Below are 10,585 nucleotides of genomic sequence, written 5' to 3'. Positions count from 1 at the left end.
TTAAGGCTTCATATTAATTAAGGTTATCTGACACTCTTATACTTTTTTTCTTTTAAACATGTTTATTAAATATTTTTATTTCCCCTGTGACGTGTCAAATATTTACCTTGTTCTGTGGTTGTTTTCTTTTTCTTTTTTTTTAATTTCAGAATTTTATGGGGGTACACATGTTTTGGTTACGTAATTTGCTTTTGTATAGTTTGAGTCAAAGTTATAAGTGTGCCTCTCACCCAGTTAGTGTGCGTTGTACCCGTTAGGTGTGAATTTACCCATCTCCTTGTAATTTTTTTTAATATGGTACTCAAACTTTCTTTCAAGCCTGATTTCTCTGTGCAGTTGTCTTTAACTGATTTGTGCTTTGTATGCCAATCCTCATGTGCCTCTTGGTTAGAAAGAAAGCAGGTCCCAAAGATTTCTAAAAATATCTTGAGTAATGGCAGTTTCATTGGAGAAAGCACATTGCCTGTCATTGTTTGAGATTGCATTTTATATCAAGGCTATTACCTTATAGTTATGAACTCTTTGATATGGTATTTTGGAAAGAACTTGGCAGGGGAATATGGGCAACTCAAGTTCCTTTTTTGAGTGCATCTACCTAATTCCTCTATTTTTGTTTAATTCCTTGCTTCATAGTTAATGGTTTTCCCCCCCTAGTTGTACCTATTTCTGCTATATTGTGGGTATGATGTACATTTTTGTGGGCTAATCACAGAATTTAATTCTCATTTATAAGTCTTTTTCTTTTTTAATGGAGTGTGTGTTGTGAGTTCTTAGAAAATTGCTCCCAAACAAATTTTTGGAACAGATTTGCTTTTAAGTTGGGAATAGCATCATTTTTTGTTTTGTACTTCTCAGAATTAACAATCTTTTATTGAATGTGCTAATATTATTTTTTTTCTTTATAGTGACAAATGAGTATAACAAATCACTGCTCTACAGTCCAGAAGAACCAAAAATACTTTTCAGTATTCGAGAACCAATTGCAAACAGAGTTTTCTCAAGCAGTCGTCAACGTTGTTTCTCCTCAAAGTAAGCATCCTAAGTCTAACTTGTGACTATTTTCATTCTTTTCATCATTACAAAGCACACTTGGTTTTAAGATTATTTAATTTCATTAAATTTGCTCAAACTTAATCTAGCAGGAAAAGTAGAACCTGTAAAACTAATAAGATATGCTAAGCTGGCTAAGGATGGTATTTTCTTTTAAATTTACTGTATCATTTTAGAGAAACTAAAGCTTAAGTGAATAAAAGGGTTATAGTTATTTAATTGGGTAATGTTGGTTTGTCGGTCTTTAAAAAATGTATCAGGACACAGTAGGATCAAATTAATCATTTTAAAAGAAGCCAGTTAGAAAGCAACTTTTTTTCATAAACTATGGAATAAAAGAAGGATAAACATTCATGTAAAACCTAAGTTGTATAGCAGTAAACCTTTAGAGTAGGATTCATTTCATTTTTTTTTTATTTGTTCTACTTCCTAGAGAAGGAGTCATTTCTTTTAGCTTTTCTTCTGCCTGTTGAATCTGCTTCACATTTTTTTTTTGAGAGGATATACAAAAATGAATATAATTTCTTAGTTTGTAAAGGTTGCCCAATATTCCAAACTAGTAAGAAAACTTACTATCATTATGAGAAAATGTCATCTATCTTATGGCAAGCAAAGACAGTTTAATTACAAACTACTACCTATACTATGCAAATTTTCTGTTTATGAATATACAGTTGATTTTTTTTCCAGGTAAGATGCTAATAAGAAAACTCATCTTAAAATTCACTTTATCATTTGAGAGTTAATTTTGATTAATCAACAAATCTATACTCAGTTTGGGTGAGACTACAAAGACTCTTTCAAAGATACATCCTTCTTATATTTAAATTTTTGCTATATAAATAGAAGAATAGCTTCATGACTTTGGTGGATGGAAAAGATTCCTTAAACATGTCATAAAAAGCACTTTAACAACAAAGGAGTGAAAAATTTAACTACATTAGAATTAAGAACTGCTGGTAATCAAAAGATACCATTAAGAGGCTGAGTGCAGGGCTTTACGCCTGTAATCTAGCACTTTGGGAGGCCGAGGCCAGCAGATTGCTTGAGGTCAGGAGTTTGAGACCAGTCTTAGCAAGAGTGAGACCTCATCTCTACAAAAAATAGAAAAATTAGCCGGGTGGGTGGGTGTATGCCTATAGTCTCAACTACTTTGTAGGCTGAGGCAGAAGGATCAGTTGAGCCCAGGAGTTGGAGGCTGCAGTGAGCTATGACAGCGCCATTGTACTCCAGCCTTGGTGGCAGAGCGAGACCCTGTCACAGAAAAAAAAAACAAAACCCAAAACCAAAAAAGAGATACCATTAAGAAAACAAAAAGAGGGAGACAAATAATTTGTAGGACCTATATCCAGTAGTGGGCTCACAGCCAAAATATATAGCAATTGCAACTTTACTACACCACTGTTAGGCATATAAAGCTTGGAAAATTTTATGGCAGTTACCTACCAAATCTGAATGTAGCATACATGGTGACCCAGTAATTCTAATTCCCCTCCAAGGTATATATCCAACAGAAATGTGTGCACCAACAGAAATGTGTGCACCGAAAAACATGCTCAAGAATATTCATAGCAGTACTACTCCCAATTGCCAAAAATCCAAAGGTCCATGAATAGTAGAAGAGATAAGTAAATTTTGGTGTTTTCATACAAGGGAAGTGTTTTCATACAAGGGAATTATTTTCATACAACATTGAAAATGAACTACATTGCTACTACTACATGTAATAACATGGATGAATTTCACAAACATACTAATGAGCAAAAGAAGCCAGACACTACTGTACATATTGTATTCTTCCATTGATATAAAGTTCAAGAACAGACCAAGCTATTACTACTGTCGTGATAGAAATTAGGATGGTGGGTATGCTTGGGGAGGAGGGAGCAGAGGTAGCAACTCGGAGAGATAGGGCAGTGCTATATGTTTAAGTGTATGATACTATCCTGAATGTTGAAATTTTGAGACTTTGATAATGTACCCATATATTTACAGTTACTAATTCTCTCATACTAAAGAACAACTTGATTTTTAAAATCAAGGCCAAATGATATGCTAGTTTAGATAAAAATTCAGTGTTTTAAATAGCCTATTATTTAGGGTTAAAAAAACTATTACTATTTAATGACATATTTCCTTCTGCTTAGGGTTTGTGTTCGTTCTCGTTGTTGGGACGCATGTATGGTTGTGGATGGAGGAACTTCTTTTGAGTTCAATGATGGAGCAATTGCTTCAATGATGATCAATAAAGAAGATGAGCTTCGAACTGTGCTTCTAGAACAGTGAAGGATTTCCTCATATGACAAATGTTGATTACTGGAAAAATATTTTTAAAGTGGAAACAGTCATAAAGCTACATTTTTTGATTATTGTTGGACTGATTGCTCCTGTGTTCAAAGGTGACAAAGAAAGTGAGATTTGTCTTATTTTGCTGTTATATTCAGATAGAAAAGAGAAGTTACTAGGTGTGTAAGAAAATGGATGGACTAAACTGATTAGAATTGATACCAGTGAAATTTCTGTATTGCTTGCAATTGGTAACCAAGAGTGCTGATATCTTTTTAAATTTAGAGAGGCAGGCTTAAATAAAGGATTAAATGTTTAGGATTTGAAATTTAACTGTATAAGTGTTTTTCCTTCCCTTTCCTCCTAACATTGTGGAATTGTCAGACCAAACACATATCATTTGACTAGTGCACATTTTTTATAGTACCTAAAGATCAAGATTTTAAAAAATTTTCATGGAGAGTTTTGATAAATTCTGACATTGACCTAATCGAAATAGGTAAATGTGTTTTTATATGTGCTACGAATTTTCTAATTTCAGAATACAGTGATGTTGTTATGATTCTGTTGATTTAAATATTTCAAACAATCATTTTTGAAATTATTTATAGATGAATGTTTTCAGTTGACATTTATTCTGGTTAATTTCAACCATGGGTGAAATACCTGTATCAGAACAAAATCATGATGCTGTTACAAATGTATTAATTATCCAGTAGCAGCTTTAGGGTCAATTTTTTAAAAATGATTTGAGTCTAATAGGTTTCTTCCAGCTTTAAAACTCTCAACATGGATTCAAGGCCTAAAAGGATGACTGATTAAACATTTTGTATTAGGAGTTTGTTAAAACCTTAAAAAATATTTTTATCTAGTGTTAGGAATATTGTCTGAAAGAGAATGGATGCTTTAGTAAATATGTAAAACACAGTAGTTTTGGAATTGCCTTACTTAGTAATTACGGCGGTTTTCACTTAGCTTATATTCCAAGTTTTACATAATAGCTTTATGGGATAAAATGTTGTTATGGCTTTTCTTTTTTCCCCATTGTGAGAATTCCTTTATTTTTGGAGGAAATTATTTTTAATCTAATTTTTGATCTACTTGTAATAGTAACCTTAGAATTTTTGCAAAAAGCTGTTGTTGCATAATGAAACAGTTGGTATTCTCATGCCATTTATTCCAAATCATGTGTTGTTTTTTTCACTTGCTGGTGAAAATTTTTGTTCTATCATTGACAAATATTTATTGAACACCCACTCTGTGCATGTGCTACTATGTCAGGTGCTAGATGCACATTGTATGAAACAGATTCTATCCTTATAAAATTTGAGTCTTGTGAGCTCAAAAGTAAATTCTGTGAAAGCTAGGATGGATTGTCAAATTGAGTGCTCTTAGTTTTGCCAACATTTAACATGTTATCAACTGTTTTTTATAAATGTTAGTGTACAAAGGTAATCTAGGTTTTGATGTATATCCAGAAGAATCAGTTTTTCTTTTCTTAGTTAAGAGTGTATATGTAGACACAGCACAAAATTTATATGATGCATTAGATAGAAATAAAAATAATGTTTTCCCAGAGCTGGATCTAGTTTCTGGCTCTTTTTTAATGATATATATATATATCATTTTATAAAAAAGTAAAATTCCGAACTACAGAAACTTACCTGACAGATATAAAATACCTCCTTGAAAAAAATGCCAACTCCATCTTTAATCTCCAGAAAATCTGTTTTTCCAAATGCTACCCTAAATCTGTTAATATGTAACATAAGCTGTATTATGTATTGTTCATAAGCTGTATTATTTTAAAAGGTTTTAAAAATACTTAATGTGTTCGAGTTGCAATATAATTTCTAACATTTCTGCTCTGTGGTGGGATTTATTTGTAAGAAATGAGAAGCAAATGATGTTAGAGTAGCTAAAGTGTTTTTATGAATGAGTTAACCTTTTAATGGCAACTATATGTGAATAAAATTAAACCATTGTTATGTCTTCTTTTTAACCTCATTTCTTATTTCCATAACTGTCATGGGGTAATTATTTGAAAACCCTGTTTTTCCCAACAAGTTTCAAAAGTCTTTTCCCCACTGCTTGTATTAATATTTTTCTGTGCCCTGTTGACTACGTTCACTTCTAACATTTGACACAGAATGATTTGTTATTTAATCAGCAGATAAAGTGCTTACCTGGTAAATGTAGACTCTTTGAGATAATTTTGACTTAATATTTTTGATACTCCATATGTATTTATATTCATGTCCACAGTACAGCAAATCATAATACGTTTTACTAAATGTATAGCCTTAACATACAAAAATTTACATTGATTTTGCTTTTTAAATAAGCAGAAGAGCCAGTTAACACATGATTTTTATTGCAAAATATTCACTTGAGTTGAAAAACTTGTCAAACATAAGTTTAAGGATACATTATGTATTGTTCAGATGTGAAAATAATGTAAATTTAGAATTTAAATCACTAAAAAAGTTCATCCCATTGTGCCAATGTAAGTTATGCATCCTTATACTTAAGGATAACATCTACCAAGACAATTGTGCAAAAGATTCCAGGGATAATGTTACACCTAATTAATATCATGAAATAAATATATATAGTGGTGTTGGTGGGGATCAATGTACTACCGAACTAAATAATAGTTCAATTTTATTTTTTCAAATGCAGTTTATTCTTAACATTAAAAATACTCATGAGGATTAAGGCATAAGTCAGTGAGAAGACTTAAGTTCTCTAAGGAAGGTAATGAGTTTTCAGTCTTAGCTTTAAGACACATTTTAAAGAAAATCACTGACTAAACAAGGAGGACCTAAATAGATTTTAATAGAAATAGGAAAGAATATTTTAAGTATTAATTTGAATACCTTAAATAAAATGATTTTAATGCTTAAAACTGCAATTTTGATATTTTGAGAAATATAAAAATACCAGCATTTAAATATTTAGATTCACTAAAATGTAAACATCATTAAGGCAAAACAAATCCATAAAATAAGTTTAGTACTGGCTTTTAGGGCTTTGACCTGTGTCTTGAAGAGTTAGTCTCTTGGTGAAGAGACCTTTTGACTTCCTGGGATATTTGGCTAGGTGGGAAAGAAGAGTGGTAAGGAAAGAGGAGTTTGCCTTTTTGCTTGCTCGAGGGTTAGGGTACCCAGGGACAAGGGGTTCATTCCTTCCTTTGCCCAGTCCCTAGACTACTTGCCTTTCCTTATGTGTTCTGCACCTTCTCTTGTGCTATTGCTCACACAGAATCCTCCATATTGTAGATGGTCAATAAATGCTGAATTGCAATTGCGTTCACCAGGATAGAAGGGACACAAGGACTTTACCCAGAAATAAAGGTGTGCACTTGGCCAGTGTCCCTCATATTTGAGGAACGTGTGGATAGGGTATAGGAGAGTGAGGAATCAAGGGTCCAAGAGAGGGTAAAGTGATAGCAGTGAAAATGAAAATGGAGACAGATGCTAACATCATAAAAATAAAGCCACGTGGAACATCTCTTAATGGAAGAACATAATGCTACTTACCAAATATCTCCTTGCTGAAGGAACTTGATGATACAACCCTCTAGAGTAGGATTTCTCAATGCTGGCACTATTGACATTTTGGACCAGAGAATTCTCTGTTGAGGGGGGCGTTCCTGTGTTTTAGTATGGTTAGCAGCACCGTAGCTTCACTGGCTAGATGCCAGTAGCTCCTCTCTTCTTGTGACAACCAAAAATATCTTCTTGGGGGCCAAAAATCACCCTCGGTCTAGAGCTTTTTGGTGCTAGATGTAACTACCAGTTCATGGAAATATGGGACAGACAGATGATTAACCTGTAAAGTGTCACTCTAGTGATAGTAACAGCAAAATCCAGGATGTGGGAAAGTATGAATGACCCAGTTTCTTCAATAAATAAATTACAAGGAAAAAAAGGGAAGGAATCCAAAGATTAAGATTTAGAGGCCGGGCGCGGTGGCTCACACCTGTAATCCTAGCACTCTGGGAGGCAGAGGCGGGCGGATTGTTTGAGCTCAGGAGTTCGAGACCAGCCTGAGCAAGAGCGAGACCCCGTCTCTACCAAAAATAGAAAGAAATTAATTGGGCAGCTAAAAATATATAGAAAAAAAAAATTAGCCGGGCATGGTGGCGCATGCCTGTAGTCCCAGCTACTTGGGAGGCTGAGGCACAAGGATTGCTTGAGCCCAGGAGTCTGAGGTTGCTGTGAGCTAGGCTGACGCCATGGCACTCACTCTAGCCAGGGCAACAAAGTGAGACTCTGTCTCAAAAAAAAAAAAAAAGATTTAGAGACTATCAATCAAATGTAATATGTGGACCATGTAAAAAAAACCATTGGAGACAACTGAGGAATTTTCAACACCATCCTGATATTTAATGCTTCAGAATTCATTCAGGAGAAGCGCTATGTTTCAGAGGTATATATTGAAATTATTTGTGAAATTACAGGTCTGGGTTTTGCTTCAAAATAATCTACATGTGTGGGGAGGGGGGCGGTTGAGATCATGAATAAAGTAAGATTGGCCAGGAGTTAATGATCGTTGAAACTGGATAATGGGGTTCATCATATTCTCTATGTTTTAACATTTTTCACCATTAAAAACAAAAAAGAAGGCATTGTAGTGATAATGTAAAAGAAGAACCAATAAAACTGGGTGATAATTGAAGAATCGCCATTCCCCCATTTGAATGGACGGGTTCAAAAGGAAGACCTCTGGGCACAAGATGAACTATTCAAATAGCTTCTGAATGACAATAAAATACATGGTATAAGCAGATCAAAGCCATATTTAAAAAGTGCTACCAGCTGGCTTTTATTCATAGTATTTGACTATCACATTAATCACTTGAATTCAAATGTTTTATAAATATGTTATTACTTTTGGAAGCATGATAAAGATAATAAGCCTGTATTTAGCACCTTTTCAAAAAGTATCGTAAACTATCATCTTACTTTGATAACAAGCATATGAAGTAGGTCAAAAAGGACGATTTTTAGAGCTCCCTTTTGATGGGTGTTACTTTAGAGGCTTCTAAGCTAACTGACACAGCACATTGAATGCTTTTTAATTTTAAACACAGTACTTAACAAAAGAAAAAGAAAAAAAGAATACAACTTAGCTGAAGTACTTATTTTTATAAAAATGTGTTTTATTTTAAAACCAGTCTATAAAAGTAGAAATCACATACAAAAATACAGATTACTCTGACATGTTGGCAAAATAGCTTATGGCTGGACTTGAGTTTGGAAGTACTGTATATTTGAGGGCATCCGGAAGTCAGAGTCCAAATGGGATCCTATCACCAGCCCTGGTCACTAATCTGTAAACAATAATTTCAAGTAGTATTTAGCACTTCTTAACTACTAAGAAATTGAAGCATAATCATTTCCTGTGTAACACTACTTTAAAACTTCCTTAGGTCTGAGCAGATAAGGGCACTTCATATTAGTGTATCTAACATTTAAAAATTTCGATTTAAAAAAAAATAGTTAATAGAAATGATGGGTTTTGGCTTTTTGTTGCATTTTAATTATATGAGGAGGTCATCAATTTAAACTCGTTTTTTGTGATTTTTTAAAAGCAGAATTTAATCTTTTTGCTTCTATGTACCACCTTTTTTTAAAAAAATTCACAGATGCTATCAAAAGTTTCAACACCTGAATCTTAACTTTTATGTAGGTACAAATAGTGCTTACTGCTCTGAAACTGCATGGAACATACCTGCTTCTAGTGTGTATTTCTGATTGAAGGGAACATGCAGTTCTTCTTAGAGAACGTTAGGTTCCATACCTTATAAAATGGATAGTTTCAGACAATTATTGTGAGACGATTAAAAAAAAAAGACAATTTAAAATACTTGATTCCAGAGTAATATAAAAATAACGTCAAGAACCTCAGCGCTAAAGGAAAACAGCAGGCAACTTCAGTTCAGAATTCTTCCATCCAACTTTTCAAGAATAGAGACTGGATTAATACAACCTTTCTAAAACAAAGCAAGTCATTGTAAAAGCTAAAGAACCCATGTTAACATAATTTGATTATAAAGTTAGAAAACCACAATTATTTATTCACCTAATTGAGAATTCTGAGAACACAGCACCTTAATGAACATTAAAGGATACTTCAAATTAACCTGTCACAGAAAATTGTCTCTAAGCCTTCAAATCCTATACCAATTCTATATGTCTGGTTGTTCTTTTATTTATTTGTTTTTTATTTAGGTTTTAAGGTGAATTACATGGGGCTATTTATTTCTATTAACCTAATTTCAAATCTAATGGCAAAATTGAAATGTACCTTTTTTCATATCCCCAGAAGAGATTGCCTCAAATCCTACTATCCTATGATTCACTTTCTGTTTAGCTTACAACACGAACAGCTTATTGTTTTTCCAAGCTATGTCTTATAAAGCAATATTGAAAAATTAAATAGATAAAAGATACCACATAGGCTATGAAGATTATTTGCCAGTGGTAATTTTTAAGCTTGATTCTGAATAGACTTAAGAAGCACACTTGGAAGAGGTGGCTCAAATTTTGTCCTTTAAAGTATCTTGAAATTATAGGCTCACTCTCCTAAAATTTCATAAGGCCTAGAACTTTGGCTCTTAAGAACATAGCAGTGACAGAAGCTTTTATAGTCATTTCAAAAAGCAACACTTCATAGTTTTCCCTCTCAAATGGTTCCCTAATATACTTGCAGAATGAAGACAAAGGGAAAACCAAGAATAAAACTAGCTGAGTATTCCACCAATTGGGCTTCCTGCTTATTTTTCCTGTTCCAAAAAAAAAAGAGGAGACACCATTCTGCAATAAATACTTCATAGACAATTGGGCTTTTGCAGTGTCAGTCGGCATTTGATGCCCCATATCTCCTGGTTCTTTTTGTTGCCAATAGTTGGCCTGGCAATGGTGGTGAAATGGGAGCAATTAATCTGTAGATGAGGAAGGGCTTCCTTCAACAGTTGAAGGGTACCATCTGGCACGATTCCAAAAACTTGTAGTGTTTTCAGTGTGGGAATTTCTCCAAGTTCACTGGAAAGGAAGAAAGAGACTTTCAGAATAGCAGTATCTACGGAAACTGTTCAACTAGAGTTATATGACCCAATTTTTACAGTTTGTATCATAAAATGCAATATGTAAACATAATTTGCAATAAATGATTTGAAAAAATAGCAAAGGTGTATCAAATTGGAAAGCACAGACCATATAGCTTGAGCAATATGGCCTTT

The 10,585-nt window shown here is 33.5% G+C and overlaps 2 protein-coding genes across 2 annotated transcripts in view; one reads left to right on the top strand and one right to left on the bottom strand.

Moving 5' to 3' along the window:
- Positions 1 to 3,669, top strand: part of NADK2 (NAD kinase 2, mitochondrial) — a 43,818-nt gene extending 40,149 nt beyond the window's left edge. Inside the window, exons 9-10 of the mRNA XM_012649420.1 lie at positions 856 to 1,029; positions 3,198 to 3,669. Coding sequence (XP_012504874.1) covers positions 856 to 1,029; positions 3,198 to 3,336 — 313 coding nt within the window. The 3' untranslated portion in view covers positions 3,337 to 3,669. The remainder of the gene's footprint in view (positions 1 to 855; positions 1,030 to 3,197) is intronic.
- Positions 3,670 to 9,787: 6,118 nt separating this feature from the next.
- Positions 9,788 to 10,585, bottom strand: part of SKP2 (S-phase kinase-associated protein 2, E3 ubiquitin protein ligase) — a 30,936-nt gene continuing 30,138 nt past the window's right edge. The window contains exon 10 of the mRNA XM_012649908.1: positions 9,788 to 10,388. Coding sequence (XP_012505362.1) covers positions 10,175 to 10,388 — 214 coding nt within the window. The 3' untranslated portion in view covers positions 9,788 to 10,174. The remainder of the gene's footprint in view (positions 10,389 to 10,585) is intronic.

This window comes from Propithecus coquereli, unplaced genomic scaffold (genome assembly GCF_000956105.1).
Source record: "Propithecus coquereli isolate 6110/MARCELLA unplaced genomic scaffold, Pcoq_1.0 Scaffold110, whole genome shotgun sequence".
Taxonomy (NCBI): Eukaryota; Metazoa; Chordata; class Mammalia; order Primates; family Indriidae; genus Propithecus; species Propithecus coquereli.
The sequence above is the reverse complement of the archived record's forward strand: the minus strand, read 5'-3'. Positions and strand labels throughout refer to the sequence as shown.